Source organism: Equus przewalskii, chromosome 7 (genome assembly GCF_037783145.1).
Source record: "Equus przewalskii isolate Varuska chromosome 7, EquPr2, whole genome shotgun sequence".
In the NCBI taxonomy this organism is placed as follows: Eukaryota; Metazoa; Chordata; class Mammalia; order Perissodactyla; family Equidae; genus Equus; species Equus przewalskii.
In genome coordinates, this window is record NC_091837.1 from 77,319,449 (window position 1) to 77,337,281 (window position 17,833).

The 17,833-nt window shown below is 44.3% G+C and overlaps 1 protein-coding gene across 48 annotated transcripts in view; it reads left to right on the forward strand.

Annotated features, from left to right (window-relative positions):
* NEDD4L (NEDD4 like E3 ubiquitin protein ligase) overlaps positions 1–17,833 on the forward strand; it is a 342,576-nt gene that overhangs the window by 305,335 nt on the left and 19,408 nt on the right. For all 48 annotated transcript variants that reach the window (XM_070627765.1, XM_070627737.1, XM_070627741.1 and 45 more), the window contains 5 exons: positions 3,411–3,476; positions 5,237–5,466; positions 6,970–7,091; positions 9,271–9,341; positions 10,967–11,062. In XM_070627765.1, coding sequence (XP_070483866.1) covers positions 3,411–3,476; positions 5,237–5,466; positions 6,970–7,091; positions 9,271–9,341; positions 10,967–11,062 — 585 coding nt within the window. The remainder of the gene's footprint in view (positions 1–3,410; positions 3,477–5,236; positions 5,467–6,969; positions 7,092–9,270; positions 9,342–10,966; positions 11,063–17,833) is intronic.

Consider the following 17,833-nt stretch of genomic DNA (forward strand, 5'->3'; position numbering starts at 1 on the left):
TTGGTGTAGGCCTGGAGTATTTATTACAGGTCTGTTTCTTTATGTTTTTCTCCCATTTACGGTCGTGAACAGAAGGTAAGTAAGCTTCCTTACGACTTTCCTGAACCGATGGGTAGAGTTTCCTTGTCCCCTTTCAGATGTAGGTCTGTAGGTCTCCCTGGGTCATATAGACTGTAGCCTAAGTTCTGTGTTCCCAAGGGAGGAATAAAACCCAAGCCCAGGCACCTGTGTCCACTTCTCTAATTTTGAATCTTTCTGCCTATCTGGTACCTAGAGTTCCTCTCTCTTTTCCCCAAGTTTTAAAAATATCTGCACGTTAGGGAGAACGGGACCCTTTCTGCGGCAGGTCAGCACAGCGTTACTGTCCGTAGTCTGCTCTCTGTGTAACAGACGTCACTACTAAAAGCGTCGATGAAGTGCTCTCCATGCTTGCTGCTCCTGGGAGTCCTCTCTCATGCTTGAGTGACGCTTTGTGCTTTTCTGAGAACTTTATAATCAGCTGCTTTGAAACTCATAGCGATCCCCTCAGGAAGGTAGGGAAGACGTTGTTATTCCCAATTTGTCAGAAGCTCAGAAAGCTAATTATGTTGCCAGAAGTTCCAGCAAATGTCAGAATCAGGCCTGGAGCCCCACGTGTGCTGGCCTCACCTGTGCTCCATGGCAGACGTGTGCCCTCCCCTGCGGAAAGCTCCAGTCTCAGCTGGACAATAATGACAAAACATTTAGAACCAACTTACACAGTAAGTCAGGTTTTCATGTGGTTCAAAAAGAAAAGCATACTTAACACAGAGCAGAAGGGCTTTAATCAAAAGACATGTTAATTTTTTAAATAGGCTTATTTTACAAGTTAAATTGTACGTGAGAAAATAAGATGACAGATTTTCAAGAGAGAATAAATAATTTGTCCTGTCCAGTACAAAAAATATACTACACGCATACTTCTCTGCAGAAGCTGCACTGTATGGCTGTCTTTGTACATTGTTAGAAACTTTTCAGGAGGAGACGTAAAAACCTACCCTTCTTAGTCCATCATAAGAACGACTTCTAGAGAAAAAAAGAGAAATATTGCAGGAGGATAGTGATTTTTCAGCTTTCATGCGTCACTCCCCAGAAGAGGAAGGACCAGAGGTATCTGACCATCTGCTTCCCACCCACACATAGTCAGCGCCTACAAGCTTACAAGTCAGACTAGGGAATCGATGTCTCAGGCTGCGGGTGGCGTTTTGAAATATATTTCTTGGGAAATTTGTCATTGAAGACTATTGAACTTGCCTTCACAATGATGAGTGTTTAAGCCTTTTTTCAACGTTTTTGGAGGGAAACAAAAACAAAAAATAATTGCTGGGAATCACAGGTTTTTGGAAATGGGAGAGGGTTAAAGTTCGTCTAGTTAAATCCTTCCGCATAACCGTGAAGAGATTCCATAGGGAGAAATTAGGTCACAGAGCAAGCTGGCAACAGGGTCTACCCTCGAAGTCAAGTCTTCTAAAGCTGGCATGAGATAATGAAAGGAAATGATTTTTTTCCGGCTTCTCTTCCCTCTGTCACAGTTTATCATAGCTAAGAACATCAGCCAAACTCTTACCTTCTCGAGACTTGGCCCCCACTGTTCCTGTCATCGTTTGTTCCTCCTGTCACTCTGGTTTCTGCTCAGATTTCCTTTCTCGGAGCTGCCTCCCCGACCACTGATGTAACATAGCCTCTCCGGAACTCGCCCTCATCTTTCCTTGTAGCATTACCACGATGTATTCATTTGTTCTTTATTGCCTGTTACTCACAGTAGCTTGCAAGCTCCAGCGGGAACAGGAAAAGAAATCTTCGGTTGATGTACCATTATTTCTCTAGCACCTAAAATGCCTGACACGGAGTAGGTGCTCAAGAAGTGTCTGTTGAATGAATCAGCATATGAACCACCAAAGAATCAAGAAATAGACCAGCTGGAAAATCTCTGTTATGGAAAACACTGTTGGTAGAGCAAAAGGGCCTGAGCATGTCTTTATTGCTTATGTCACAGCTTTGTATCCTTTTTCCCTATTTTGGTGATTGTCTAGATATTGACAAAATTTCTACGTTTTCTGAAATCAGAATTCATACATTATTTCGTCAAACTCAACACTGCCCAAAATAAAAAGACATGTGGTCAAATCTAGTGTTCGGTGGAAAATCAAATAAAGACTGGCTTAAAAAGTAAGAACAGACCGTAGATAGTATGAATTGTCTTTAGAATCTTCTTAAGAGAGAGCAATTTGATGTTGTTGGTGCTCTTGAATTGCAAAGCAGAACACTGACACAATTACTGTTTTCTGTAAGACTGGTTGTTTTTGTTTTGGCGTTGAGTATTATTCCGGTGATTGTCTTAAAACAGTATGAGGGAGAGAAGCTTTTCTTCTTGATTTCTCCTCTTCCTGGTCAGGAAATAAGCATGGGGAAAGTGTAAGGTTTAGAATCTGGAAACACTTTACTAAGGATCAATATATTTTATTAACTTAACCCAAAATGGTATCAGCAGAACTATTGCCCAAATTCACACTATTCCTTAAAAAGCAATGAGTTGTTCTGAGTATGAAGTTGTCACCTTTAAGTCCACGTATATGCAAAAGCCCCTCCTTTCTGTTTCATAAAAAGATTGTAAACCTTTAAAAATGCCTGTTTCAGGGCTGTAGCGCTCGGATGTTCTAAGTTACTTTACAACACAGCAAGTAAAGAGCATTTAAATGAGTCTATTAAAGTGTTACCACTTTACCTGAAGAGATTCCAAAACTTTTGAATAACGATAGCTCCGTTACTGAGCCCACTCCTTTGGTACCTCAGTCTGCTTCGTAGATAAGGCGTTCAAGATTTAAAGAAATCCCTGCCCAAGACCACTAGATGGTAAGGAGTAACCATGTGACTCCCACATGGGAGACTTCCAGTTTGCCGTCTGCCTGAGTTTATATTCCTTGACAAGAGTATCCGTTCACTCGCCTTTCTGCTCATTATTTTTCCTCCCAAAGATTTTTAAAGCATGATTAGTCTTTTCAAAATCATAGTATAGATCATTTTGGGTTGTGTGATAAGTATCATAGCCAATAATCTTATCTAAACTACAGCAAAAAAAGATTACACCCTGACTCGTGTTCAGACAAAAGTCACTTGGAAAGCGTATCTAGTTTATGGAGCATATCCCTAAATGATTGCTTGAGTATCAGTAGAGTTGTTTTCAGGGGTGAAAGCCCTATTCAATGGTAATTAACCTTAATCATTTCTAGAACTTTCCCATGTGCTATGTAGACGTGTAAATTTCAATGATAATATGGAGAATGAGAATTTTAAGATGTATGATTTGTGAAATTCTCTGAATGTTGGCTTAGTAAACATAAAATTTCAAGTATATTGGTTACATTATCTGTATTTATAAATTTATCTTCTAGGCTGTTCCTTACTCCAGAGAATTTAAGCAGAAATATGACTACTTTAGGAAGAAATTAAAGAAACCTGTGAGTAACGTGTCTTCCAAAAATGCTATTTTAGTCGTTTGTAAGTTACCAAAGTTACTTCTGCGGGAACAGATGGTTTGTTCCTTTTATGTGTCTATTCAAATGTTACCTTCCTTTCCCACTGCACTGTGATCCACCTGGATCTTCAATCTGAATTTTCTTTTTAGCAGAAATGGTAAGTGAAGATGACTTAGCATTACATATCAAATCACCTGAAGGGTAATTTCTTATGTAATACATAAAAAGATAGAAACGATTTTTATGGGATATAAACTAATTCAGGACCTAGTAAAAAAAAATCTGGAGAAGCCTATGCAGTTGCTTATGGTTATCATATTTAATGAAACCTAGATACTAGCTGGAAAAATGTTCAAGTTGTTCTCTTTAAATTCAAAAGTATAGTTTTAATTATAATAGTTATAAATATAATTTATAATATTTGGTATACTAAGACCAAGTGTAATTTTCAGATTAAAATTCTCATTGGGAAACCCTGTAAGATTTTTACAAAACTGAGAAACCCAAAAGGTTTTTTACAGGCAGTGTTTTAAAATTACAATGTTATATTTCCTACTGACACATTTTCCTACGTTCTTCAGTGTTATGTGTTCTGTTTTACTTTCTGATTCACCTCTCTGGTGTAGGTTTTACTGGTTTTCTCCTCAGTTTGCGCATTCATTGTCATTGCACTTGTCACCATGTCTTGGCTCCTTCTCATTGGGAAAAAGAATATTGGCCACAACTCAGATCGTCCCAGTTTGCCTGTGCTCCATCGCCGTCTCTCCCACTCCATTCCCTCAATCACCGCCTCATTTTCTGGGTATCTGCTATCATTGGGGTCCTGGGGATCCAAAGATGTGTCAGACATAGTCTCTGCCTTGGGGAGCTCCCATTTAGGGGTTCTGTTCTCTCTCCCAACAGCCTGATTCAAGTAGCTCTTGGCTAACTACTTTTGAAATGACTCAAATTTGAACACACAAAATTCCACAGTGTTTCCTTGTGAGTCACTGTATTTCCCCCAGAAATAGGTGATGGCTTTGTGGATATCAGCCTGTCTCACTCGGAGGCCCTTTCGCTGGGGTATCTTCTGCCTGGAAACTGACTCTGCAAATCCATTTTCATAGCAAGGCTGCCCCGGCCTCATTTTTCCAGGAAGTAGTTATTTACAACTTCAGTCAAGTGCATTTTTATTTTCATGTTTATTAACTGTGGCCTTTGGGATACTTTCCCACAACTTGGTATGGTTGTCAGGGTCCCACTCCCCATAGCAACACAAGTAGCTTGTAGGCATCATGGGTCACATCTGCCAGCTAGAGTCCCTACCAGAGTTGAGAATGCTCCCAACCCGGCCAGGTTGGGAATTATGGATGAGATTTGATTACCTGGTCTCTGAAGTCCTTTTTTTGGACAGAAACAATAATAGAGTTGACCATATTTCAGTTGCCAGTGGGTGGTAAGTGCCCCACAGTTCTTTAGTAAAGGAGGAGAAGATGACTGTCTTCTCCTCAGCAGGGTATCTTCAGCATATGTCACTGGCTCAGTCTGACAGCCGCTGGTGGTGCTCTGTGGGTGTCATCCTGACGTGAGGCTTTCTGTCTGCATGAAGACAAATCCCTGAAGGAGAGAATCTCCATTGCAACCATTTGTCACTGCTTGTTTATTTGAAGATTGCCATCATTTCTACTCTTTGTTGTTATTTATTTTAGTGATTAAGGTGTACATTTACTGTATGATTATGTGCTTTTTTTTCTTTTGTGTAGGCTGATATTCCAAATAGGTTTGAAATGAAACTTCACAGAAATAACATTTTTGAAGAGTCCTATCGGAGAATCATGTCTGTGAAAAGACCAGATGTCCTAAAAGCTAGACTGTGGATTGAATTTGAATCAGAGAAAGGTCTTGACTATGGAGGTGTGGCCAGAGAATGGTTCTTCTTACTGTCCAAAGAGATGTTCAACCCCTACTATGGTCTGTTCGAGTACTCTGCAACGTGAGTAAATGGAGTGCATTCAGAACGTGTTCCCCCACTGAAACAGTTTTATTCTTAATGAATTTAAAGTTAATGAAGGAGTAAGCGTCTCACCCATTGGAGATGAATTATCACTGCTGATTTTAGTCCATACCTCCCACCCGTAAGTCTGGAACAGACTCTGCACTCTGTCAACACCTAAAAATGATTCTTCTCTTGTGTTTTGGGTTCATGTAATTGAAATTGAAAATGTGTTGGTACTTATGGTAAGAAACAAGAGGCAGTTTTCATTGATAACATTATGTTACTTTAGGAGAACTTGTCAATGTTAGAATTCGGAAAGTCGTCATCGTCTTAGGAACAAGAATGGTTTCTGAAATTACACCACCTAGAGGGAAATTATGAGGACTTTGGATCCGTTCTTCAGGATCCGAAGGACCATGCCCTGGTCCTGTAAGGGAAGAAGCAGATTCCGCCTTGCATTAGGATTTCATTATTGCCAAGCCAGGAAACTGAGGCAGATTCCATTGCTTTCTCGGGAGTCAAACATTGGCTACTTACAAGGCCAACCATTCCTCTTCCAGGCTGTGGGGTCTCAAAAGGATCAGGCTGGACCTGCGCCCCCAGTAGAATAGTTGTTGACCTTGCTGAAAGGCACCTGTGCTCTAAGGGGACGTGGGTTCTCACATCTCCTACCTGGTGCTGGTCTCCTGGGGGGTCCGTTGAAAGGCGGCTTCAGGATCCTTCTCGGTTGCTCTAGCCAAGAAAGAATTTCCTGTTTTGTTTTGTCGTCCTCATTACCAAGTCCCATGGGAAAGGCTGCTGGGTAAGATTGATACAACCATTACAGTGGAGGGCAGGGTGGGGAGGCCAGGGCCTTGCCTCTCAGCAACCCCAGAGGAATCTGTCTATGGGGCCCAATTTGAAAACCACTGATTCTCAAGATTTTGAGACCACAGAAGGATGATTCAGTACATGTAAACATTTTGAGGTTCGCGTTGTTGAGAGAGCCATATCCTGCTACCAGTGCTCTTGGGGCCTTTTAGGGCAAAGTAGTGGTCAGACCAAGGGTTGGGCCCATAGGAGAAATTTTAGCCCCCAAACCAAATACCTCTCAAATGCATTAACCCCTCTCCCTCACAGGGGCAACCTGAAGTCCTCATGTCATTGGGAATCCATGCTCCATCCCTCCGTTATGTGGGATTTCTCATCTTCCCAAGATATTTGGCTGAACCATATGAAGCTGACATTTTTGTAGATCAAAAATAGTCAAATATCGAGAATTTCTTACGGTTTAACTTACAAAGAGCCTATGCACCAGCGCTGTTAGACCTCAGTTGTTGGTCACAAAGGGGCCAACTAAACAGTAGGCCACATTGTCTGGCTTACGCCTTTTCCTGTCAGGTACAGTATGTTCGCAAGGGCGCTGTAAAAGTTTGATGACCACTGGCAAAGGAAAACTTAGATTCTTGCATTTCTTATTTAAAAGTCTAATTGGGCTTTTTCTTTCTTCCTCCCCAAAAGGGACAACTACACACTTCAGATCAATCCCAATTCAGGCCTCTGTAATGAAGATCATTTGTCCTATTTCACTTTTATTGGAAGAGTTGCTGGTCTGGCAGTATTTCATGGGAAACTTTTAGATGGTAAGTTATTAAAAAGTCTTGAAGTACTAAAAATAGGGCAGTGTTATTGTGGTTCCTTCTTAGGTGTCTTATCTTTAACATCAAGATTTTAAGCAGACGCTTCACTAGTTCTCTGTAATTCAATAAATGTTTATGTTTTGCCCATAATGGAGGTACTTTTCCCTGGTATCATCTTAATCTGAGCACTAAAGATACAGGCTCTACACACAGTTTAAAATTTTTTTTAAGAAACTTAAGTGTGAAACACAGAGCATTCTGTATTTGTGCATTTTTCTATGTTTTCCAGAATAACCTTTCTTTAGCGAGAACTAGATTTGGTGACAGATGGAAAAGCTAATTGAAAAGTTAATTAAATGGTCTAATCCATCCAGTATCCTGCCATTGTTCCATTTGTCCCCAAATTAGTATTTTTTTTAATGTCAAGAGTTGTAAATAATTTCAAAGCAGTGTTGTAACACAGCTAAGACCTTGACCCTGGGATCACTGCTGAAACAGATGGCACAAAATAATCGCATTATTATTTAGAGCATAGAAGTCATGGAAGAATTTCAAGGTACCTTGGAAGTTAGAAGTCAAACCCCCTTCCTCCCTGTATCTATAGCCTTGTAATAGAGATTTCTCATGGGTTTGGTCATTTCAAAAGTAGTGCCCTTAGAACACTACGGAAACCATCAGGGAGGAAAGAGAATCAGAAATGTTTTTGAAGAATTTGGGGGTGAAACAGATAAGGATGGAAGAGAGTGAGTCAGATTTGAGGCTGACGTGTCAGTTACTGTAGAGAGAGATTTCCAGGGGAATTATGTTAATTGCATTTGTGGAACCTTAGCTAGTCCAATAAATAATTGATGTGCCCTCTGTACTTTTTCCTTTAATGTATTTTTACTGGTAATTGCTAGCTGACTTTGATCCTCTAATTTCAATATTTTATTTTTGGTGGGGGAAGTAAACACTTTTTCTGATCAGAAGGAAACTGCACTCACTCTTTCTTTATGTGTATATAGTGTGAATGTATTTTGATTTGCAACATAGGAGTCATGCTTGGAGTCTTTGGACTCATGGAGTATTTCAGGCTGTTTAAATTCAATTCAACCTCCTTAGAAGGCCAGTTTATTTACCTCCTGCCACATGAGAAGACATTTGTAGTTGCTGTGGGTAAATACAGAGAAGTATAAGATATGACCCTGACCTCAATGAAATTATGTTCCAGTGGGACAAAAAACAGAAGAATCACGATGATGGAGTCCAAGCAGAAGGGAGCACATGAGTACTCGGGAGAAACAGTTGGCTGGAGGGTCGGGGTGTGTTTTACCAGGCTTAGCCGCACCTCCACCTCGAGGGTGGGGCAGGATTTGAGCATTTAGAAACTGGGGTCATTTCAGAAGAGCAAGGACTGGCCAAGCCAAGGCTCCCTGGAGAGAGTAATGGAGAGAAGCAGGAACAAATGGGGGAGTCTAGGAGACTGCTGCAAAGGTGCTATCAGTGCACATCAAGAATTAGCTACCAAATGCCCACAGATGTGTGTGGTCCGCAGTGTCTTCAGTTTCTTAAAAATGTGAATGCTCCTGGAGGCACAGCAGACACACTCTACACATCGGCCCACTTTTATTGGCTCCATCCTTTTCGCCTGCCTAGACACGGGAAGGTATTTGAGCCTGCGGCCTTAGGGCCACACTGGGCCAGTGGGAGTGGCAATACGCTGCAGAGGATTGGGGACTGGTCAGATCCCGGTGGGGGTGAGAGTGGAGGAGGAGAGGGGCTGAGCCTGAGCTTCCAGTGCCCAGTGAGGAGGCACGCGATGAAAACTTGCCTTTGGACTTGCCTGCGGGACACTTTGGTGGTGGAGTCGTCCTCACTGCCATGGCCTCACTCAGGCCTGCATCACCCTCCCTGGAAGATTGCACAGCCTTCTGAGTGGTCTCCCTCCTTTCCATCTTGTCCTTTCCTGTTTTTTCTCCCCATCACTGCCCAAGCAGTGATAATGAAGTGCAGGTGGAATTTTCACTAACCCCTTCCCCCAAACCAGGCCCTCGGCCACTCCGTCCTGGATTATTATCGAAGGTCTTTGATTGTTCTGTCCTGGTCTCTCACACAGTTGAAGGCAGGTTAATCTTTTATTTTATTTCTGATGCACAGAAGTATCAAAAGATTTGAAACTAACCCAGTTTTCACCATATTTTAGGTTTCTTCATTAGACCATTTTACAAAATGATGCTGGGAAAGCAGATAACTCTGAATGACATGGAGTCAGTGGTGAGTAAACGCAGATCACTGCCATGGGCATCTTACAGAAAGGTCGCTGACACCATGCTGTAATCACAGCGATTTTTATGGGTGTCATAATTCAGTATGAACAACAGAGAACATTTAATTGTTCTAGAAGTTAATTGAGCTCTCTGATCTTTTCTAATGAGCAAATCATTGTTCACGTGTCCTAGAATCCTGGTACTTGGGATGGATACACTCAAATCTCAGTGCCCTCTGCGTACCCAGGACTCTTGACCAAGTTAAATCCAAGCTCATCTGGAGACCCCATTGCAGTTCTTGTTTTCCAAACGGCAAATGCTGAGTGTTTAGAGATTGCGTCTGCTGTCCATCTATTTTCTGACCTCAGAAAAAGGCAGGGGCACAGGCCAAAACAGTAGATAAAGGGAGGAGTATTAACATGGGACAGTAAGTGACCACGACAATGTAGGAGAGGACTGAAACAAGTTAGAAAAAGAATGCTGTGGGAGGTTCTCTGAAAAATGATTTGGGTTTTCACGTTGCGTTTAACTTACTCATTTTATCCAGGCTGACCCTTTTAGAGTTGAAAGGATTTTCTGTAAAAAGAAAAATTGATACTCTTTTCATAGTATGCTTTTTGCTTCTGTTTTTCTTTTAATTGACCTACACCCCCACCATTCATCTCCTAGTGTGCGGGTGTTTGCCCAAGTGCCAGCATGCTCGCACCCTGGGGCCAGTGGGAGGCGTCCTTGTCCATTTGGGGTATTTGCAGCTCTGCTTTCACGTTCTGTCACTTGGGTCAGAAAGTGTCTGCATACCCTTGGTGACCGTGTCTCTTGTGCGGTTGGCCAGCTAGGCCAGATTCTCATTGTTTACCAGCATTGCTCACTGGTTCTCCTCATCGTCCTTGTGTAAAAGGAGAGGAGGACACGAGCAGTGTGCTCGAATCCACTCAGCTGGTTTTTCCATGGGTGGACTGCTCTGCAGATCCATGGTACCAGTCTCAAATTTCTTTTCAGCTTTCACCTTTAACTTAGGTTTTATGCTTGTATTATTACATAATGAGGAAGCTAGGGACGTGAAAATTTCTCTTAAGGACAGCTGGTGCACTCATTCTGTTTCGCCTCCTCGGAGCCCGTCAATCCCCCAGCATTAGAACCCCTGGGCTAACCCTGAAGGAGTGGCCCAGGCCCTGTGGCTCCTTCCTGTCTTCTTACGGGGACGTGCAGAGAGCTGAAAAGCGCAGGAAAGGGTGTACTTAAAACCCTTGGTATTTAAGGAGAGCATTCTCCATCCTTTTTATTTTCCTCTCAAATTTTCAGTCTCAAAAGATGGAAAGTATATTAATCTTTACATGTTCAGTTTTATAGTTTCATAATTACCCTCCAGAGCAGGTCGCTTTCCCTGTACCTCACAGAGGACAGGATTCAACTACATACCCGTGTTGCTACCAAAACCTTTTTTTGGTCTGTATTTTAAATTAAAGGGGAAGAGTAGATTTGAGTAGAGCCGGAAGCATTCTATGAATGACTAATGTAATTCTTGAGCAGTCTGAATGGCATGACATTAGAAGGACTTAATTATTTAAGGAAGTCAAACGAGTTTATCTTTTGGAAAAAATTGCTTAATTTTAACTTTCGTCATTTCTGCAGGATAGTGAATATTACAACTCTTTGAAATGGATCTTAGAAAATGATCCTACTGAACTGGACCTCATGTTCTGTATCGATGAAGAAAACTTCGGACAGGTATGTGTGGGTAACCCCACGAGCTCCTGTTTAACTGCCAAAGAGTTGTTAACACAACTTTCCTGGACCATTCACCACCACCAGGATCTTGAGATGTCAATTATCATCTCCGTGCATCAGCACTTTATTGTCATGCCAGGAAGCTAAGTCCCAGTTAGAGCAAAGTTACAGAAATTCTAAGGCCTCTGGGGAGTGAAATAACACTCATTTTAATCTAAAGCAAATCTTCACATGAGTGTTTGTGCCTTGGTTTTAGAATTTAGATACTTCAAAAAATAGCGTGTTTACTTGGCGGTGAAGATACAGGACCAGGAGTACGTGATGTTTGGGGGACCTTGGGTTTTTCCCCTCTGCTAAATGGTTTTGTGGTTGTGATGAAATTAGTCTTGAGGTTTTTCTAACATTCCTTCTTGCTTTGCACCCACGCTGTCATTAAGGCTGGATTAATCGTAAAGGCCAATTTCAAAGATAAAATTGCCTGCTTGGAATTTTCGTCTTCTTCCTAAAGTTCTGTAGGGTGTGTTTGTCTTAAACCTGAGACTTCAATTTATTTGTCCCCTGGTGACAGCAATGCTTATTAGGAGGTCTTCTCAAAGTATGATCTGAAGAAGCTGATGCCACTAGATATAAAGGAGTTAATGACAACTGGGGACAAAAATTGTTGGACAAGAAAATGCATAGATATCAAAATTACTTGTTACATGTGCTTAAGCCGGGAAACAGTCACCAGTGTGAATCCTGGGAGTGGGTGGGACTCGGGGAATCTCTGTTTTCCTTCCTAGTTGGTTGGGTGTAAGAGTCATAGAACTTCAGGGGGCTGGCCCAGTGGCGCGGTGGTTAAGTTCACACGTTCCACTTCTCGGCTGCCCAAGGTTCACTGGTTCGGATCCCGGGTGTGGACATAGCACCACTTGGCACGCCATGCTGTGGTAGGCGTCCCACATAGAAAGTAGAGGAAGATGGGCACGGATGTTAGCTCAGGGCTAATCTTCATCAAAAAAAAAAAAAGTCACAGAAAGAACTTCAGGCACTGGAGAGGAGAGACTTTGTGACTTAATGTAAATGATCGGTGAGTCTACTAAAAAATCTCATTTTGCCCCTTTCCCATTTTTTTCTTTGCTCCCTGTTGTGCTTCATGCCTAAGAATCCTCACAGACATTGTCCCCTGTGGGAGTCTTGTCATGAGGTGGGGGAGGGACGTCTTTTCTGTAGCCCCTCCCCCCAGGGCAGCACCCCGCCCCCACCCCCAATTCCCTGTCACCTCCCCAGGACTAAATGCAGCAGATGTTTCCATTCCTTGTCTGCTTCCTTCCTGTACTGCTCACTCTCCCCCTGAAATGCCTGGGAGTGAGAACGTCCTTCGCTCGTCATTCCTTCCACTGCTCTTGGCACTGTGTTTCCCGTCCCTTTGAAGGACTGCTGTTTCTGCTGGCCCCACAAGGCGCATGTCCCTCAGCCAGCCATCCGCTGTCTGCTTCTCCTCTCATCCCGCCCACACAAGCTGGATGGCCTCATCCACCTCTGTGGCTCCAACTACACCCGTCTTCGTGTTCCTCATGGCCAGCCTCTTCTCTCCTGTCCATACCTTTCTCCCAGTCTCCACATGTCCCCTGGACTGACCGTCCCGTCAACCACTTCATTGAAAGACCCATGGGTCCCTGAACTAAAGCCATTTCCTCCTCCCCAGCCGTCACATCTGCCCTGGTCTTTCAGTGGCACCACTGTGCCTTCCAGCCTGAAACTTGGGAGTCATCTTTGAGTCTTCCCTCTTTCTCATGATGTCTAGTCTCCCCGTGTCCAGCTGGTCACCATATCCTATTGACTCAGTCTCCTCATTATTTCCTCATCTGCACCCTGCCCGTGTTCGGGCTTTCCTGGTTTTTGGCTGTGTTGTCTTAAGGGTCTCTCTGGTTCCTATTGTGCCCCTCCCTCCAGTCCATTCTCTGATGCCCCTACATGGATGCTCCATATGTCATAGTTCTGAAAAGCAAACTTAAACATACAATTCTCTGCTTAAACAGAAATTCTGTATTGGCCTTCTTATAACAACCTTCAGTGTCAGTTAAACCTTTGTAGCATGGCTTATGACCCAGCACTGCCCACCATTAGCCTTATCTTTTGACACCCTCTTCCTGTCACCTTCACAGCCATAGCGTGCCTGTAACAATGTCCCCAATGTCGATGCATGGTTACTGGCTGCGAGTGCCCTCTCCAAAGACGCACGTTCTCTTGTCTCTCCCACAGCATCTTCGCCCACTGTCCCTCATCATTGACTGACTGACTGGCTCCTCTAAGCCCTTTGAGATCCTCCCAGCATAAATGCTTACTAAGCAAATGAATGAATTGCTAACCTAGTTTTTTTAAATGTCAGTAATGTTATAAGGAATAGAAGCTCCAAGTGTGAGAAAACAAAATAATTTGAATTGTAATGACTTATCTTTTTAAGCTGAATGAACCTGTGTAAGGGTCTTAACTGCCAGTTTTCAACGGGTAACACATGGATAATCATCCTGGAACTGTCTCCCTTTCATTTTTAACACATGGAGGAAGAAGTCGAAATAAAGAACCAAGGAAGACTTCAAATCAATCTTGTGTGTCAAATGCCAAAAAAAGGATCTCTTTCTGTATCCACTTGTAGAAAACCATATGACTAACTTAACACAGTTCGGAAGACATTAGCAGTGCCAAAGTTAGAAGCAGATGATCTTGGAAATCTTCCTTAGTTACAGTTAAATGTAACTATTGCCACCTAACTAATCCAAACATCTTGTGTTTGGATTTTTAAGTAGACTTCTAATAAAGATTCTGATTACGTTACAGTTCTTGTCGATTATTCCTTTAAAACAGTTCCCAAGCTGCCTCATTTGGCACTGTGGATCGTTGTGACATTTGGATCGCATCAGGTAGAGGAATGGAGTAATCAGATCAGACCCACAAGATGAGTGAGATGATGATTAGGTGCCCTGTTTGTTAGATCACTGCCTTCCTTTGTAGAGAGCTAACCTCATTCACAGGGAACTAATGTATGTATTTTCCACTCCAGGAAGAGATTGGGAGTGAATTAAGCAGCCACATATTGATGATCTCATCTCCCGTAGCCCATCCATCACCAAACCCTGTTCATTTTAACTCCCAAATATTTCTCAAACCTCTCTGTTCACCACCAACACCCAAGTCTAAGCTGCCGTCTTCTCTGGTAGACTCCCAGCTGGTCTCTCCGTATCTACCTTGGCCTCATATAATGGCACAGTGATCTGTTCAGAATGTAAAAATGACCGTGTCATTCCTCTTCCCACTGCCTCAAGATAAAGACCCAAATCCTTAATTTGCCCCGTGAGGGTCCTGCACAGCCTGGTCCCGCTTGCTCCATTTCCAGATGCATTTTGCATCACAGAGGTGCCACTCCTGCTTTCTGGGTCTCATGCCACTAGACTTGAACACACCAAGCTCCTTCCCACCTCAGGACCTTTGTTCATGCTGTTCCTTCTGTTAGAAACACTTTCTCCTACCCTCAGTTCAGATGCCCCTTCCTCAAGGAGGCTGGCCCTGACCACAGACAGTCGTACTTCAGAAGATCTCCCATGTCTCGCTGTGGCATGTACCATGGATGACTTCGCATTTATTTGTGTGTTGAGCATCTGTCTCTCCCACCAGGCTTAGTCTCCTTGGCTCATGGTTGTGTACTTTCCACCTGGCACAGAGCCTGGTACAGCGTAGGCACTCAGAATAGAGCTGTCAAACCAAAAATGTGGGCATCAACCAGATGCCTGGGCAAGCCTCTCACCTCAGCCCTCTGCAGAGCTGTGGACTGTGCACTGCCGTTAATTCTAATCCCGGAGGAAGCCCACGTCTCCCTTAAAGATACATTCGTTTCCTCAGTGGAGTGAAGTGACCGTAGGAGTGAGGTGTGCATGCTGTCAGCCGTCCTCGCTGCTTGGAGCTGCTTTTTTTGTTTCATTCCACAGTGAGAGCTAACAGACCCTGAAGCTGGGCGGCAGCTCTCTTCAGGTAATGAAACTGCAGCTGTTGGATTATTTTGCGATTTCTTTTCTTTCTGGTTGATGAGAATCTGGAGCCTACCGTGAATGCTTCAACTACACAATTTCAACGTTCGGACAGTTGTAATATGCCAAGTGGAAACAAGAAACTGCATGCCCATCCACTCGTGCACACGCACCCTGCCGGGAGGAGCGCCCTTTCAGAGCTATGATAAGTGGGAATTCTTTATGGCAAGTTCAGCGAAGCAGCATCTGACTTGGCTAGTTTGAAGAGGTGCTGGAAGTGTGCTGAGGGGCAGAGTATGGGCAGCAGCCATGCTGGAAAATTCTTCAGGACCAGGCTTGAGTTAGGTGAAGGCAATGCTCTCTACCAGGGTGATGGCGCCCATGGGGCAAAAATTGGTTCATGGGGAACAAAAATATCTCAACCGTTACAATGGCTTGTGACCCTTGGAGAGGGGTGAGGGGCAGAGTGAGGTCCTGCGGAAGCTGGAAAGAACCAGACCCGAGCCGAATTGGGGGGGCAGCTCTGGGAAAGGTGGGGGCCCTCACTCCTCGAAGACCAGGTCAAAGCGATCGACAGACGGGAACTGCAGGACACAGGAAGGTGGAGAGGCGGTTGACTCAGATGCCTCAGGACTCTCCATATGATCGCTAGAGGCAGGTAGGACGAGGAGGGTCGTCCCACAGGGCTTGTGTCGCGCCTGTCCTGTCCGCGGGCAGGTGTCTGTCCACAGTGCTCAGCACCCAAGAATGGGGTAAGAAGCATCAGCCCTACTCTGCTGAGTCAGGAATACTCGATATGATCCAGACGTTTCTCAGCAAACTTCTCAGACATTTGCCGTAGGCGTCTTTGGAGGAGCGAGGGGTGTGTGCGAATCCAGAGTTGTCACTTGCCAGGGAAGAGGTTCTACTGCTGAGAGCACGCATCTCCCAGAGGCTCCTCTGCTCTTTATGGTCTTTATGAAGAAGAGAAGGACGTTCATACTCAGGCCAGTAGACTTAAAGAAATGGAAAGTTTTTTCCACGGGCACTTATTGAGCCCCGCCTGTGTGCCACGCACTGTGTTAGTGTTCGTGTTGGGTCCTTAAGGAGTTCAGACGCGAGACAGCGATGATGCTGGCCCGGGAAACCGGTGTTAGGATGGGAATGTATATCATGTTGTGGGAAAATGGATGGGAGGGGCAGGAAGCCACCCAGAGAGGAGGTGAGGAAGGATTCGCCCCAGGGAGCAGCACATGGGGTCTAGCCCTGGCTCCACTTCTGGGTTCCTGGGTATCCTCTGTCAGAGCGGGCCACCCGCCCCGGGCCTCGGCCTCTTCCTCTGTGGTGCTGCTGATGCCGGAGCATAGCCCCATCCCATCTCATTACATCACGAGTGGGAGTGGAGGGTTAGGACTCTCTTTGACTTGCACTCCCGAGTGGACTACCCTGGCCGGGCTGCCAACCTCCTATGCCTCAGTGGCGCCTGTAGCGCAGTGTAAGCACATTTGATCCTTCCCCTCCTGGGGCAGTGAGGTCTGAAATTAGAAAGTGTGAAGTGTGGGGAAAAACACAAACACAGCAAGGCTGTAGATAGACGTGTATGGGCAGAGATGGAGGGTCGCCGGAGAAATTTGTGTGCAAGGAGTCAAGTTAATCCATTGTAAGAGTGACCTCGGCTCTCTCCGTCCTGCTGAACCTCCCTCTCGGGGAGAAGACAGATCCTCAGCAGGGACAGTTGAGTGATTTCCCTGTGCCGAGCCTAACACGGCGCCTGGACCACAGGACGCAGTCTGCAGTCCAGCCCCTGGCAGCCAGTTTAACAAGCGGGATTGGAACATCAGCCGTCACTGCCCACTGAAGTGGTGTCTGAGGGCCCACGCAGGATGGAGGTTCACCACCACCGAAAGCGTGGACTGAGAGGCCCCTAGTCCCCAGGGGATTGGGGAGTGGACCTGAAAACCACTCTTCTCTGCCTGTCCTTGCGCCCATTGAGCCGTCTGTCACTGCCTCCCAGAGAAACCCTCAGTCACAATCAATGATAGAACTGATAGGACAGATGCCCACAGACTGACTGCCTGCTTGACCTCCTTACTTAGCGTGACTAGTATGGTCCCTTTTTTTTCTGTCAAAAACAATTTTAGGGCTGGCCCGGTGGCACAGCGGTTAAATTCACACATTCCACTTCAGCGGCCCAGGGTTTGCCGGTTCGGATCCCAAGTGAGGACATGGCACCGCTTGACAAGCCATGCTGTGGTAGGCGTCCCACATAGAAAGTAAGGGAAGATGGGCACGGATGTTAGCTCAGGGCCAGCCTTCCTCAGTAAAAAGAGGAGGATTGGCAGCAGATGTTAGCTCAGGGCTAATCTTCGTCAAAAAAGAAAAAACAATTTTATTAATTTGCCTGATTACAAAATACTAATCTTTGTAATAAAAATAAAACCAGTACAATAAAAATATATAAAAATCCCCCATAGTTCCTACCACCTAGAGAAGAAAAATCACCATTAAAATTTTGATTTATGTCTTCCAGAATTATTTTCTGTAAACAGAAGCATACAGGATTTTTTTTTTTACAGAAATGGAGTTGTACAATGCGTACAATGGAAATGTACAATGTAATATATCCTAGATACCTTCCCGTGTCAGGGAATATCGATGTCTGCCATTGTAACGGCTACACTGAATTCCATTTCATAGACCGTACGTTTTTTAACTGTGCTCTGTTGCTTGGCATCTAGGCTATTTCAGGAGTTCACTGTCTAAACAGTACAATGATTGTTATCCTAGA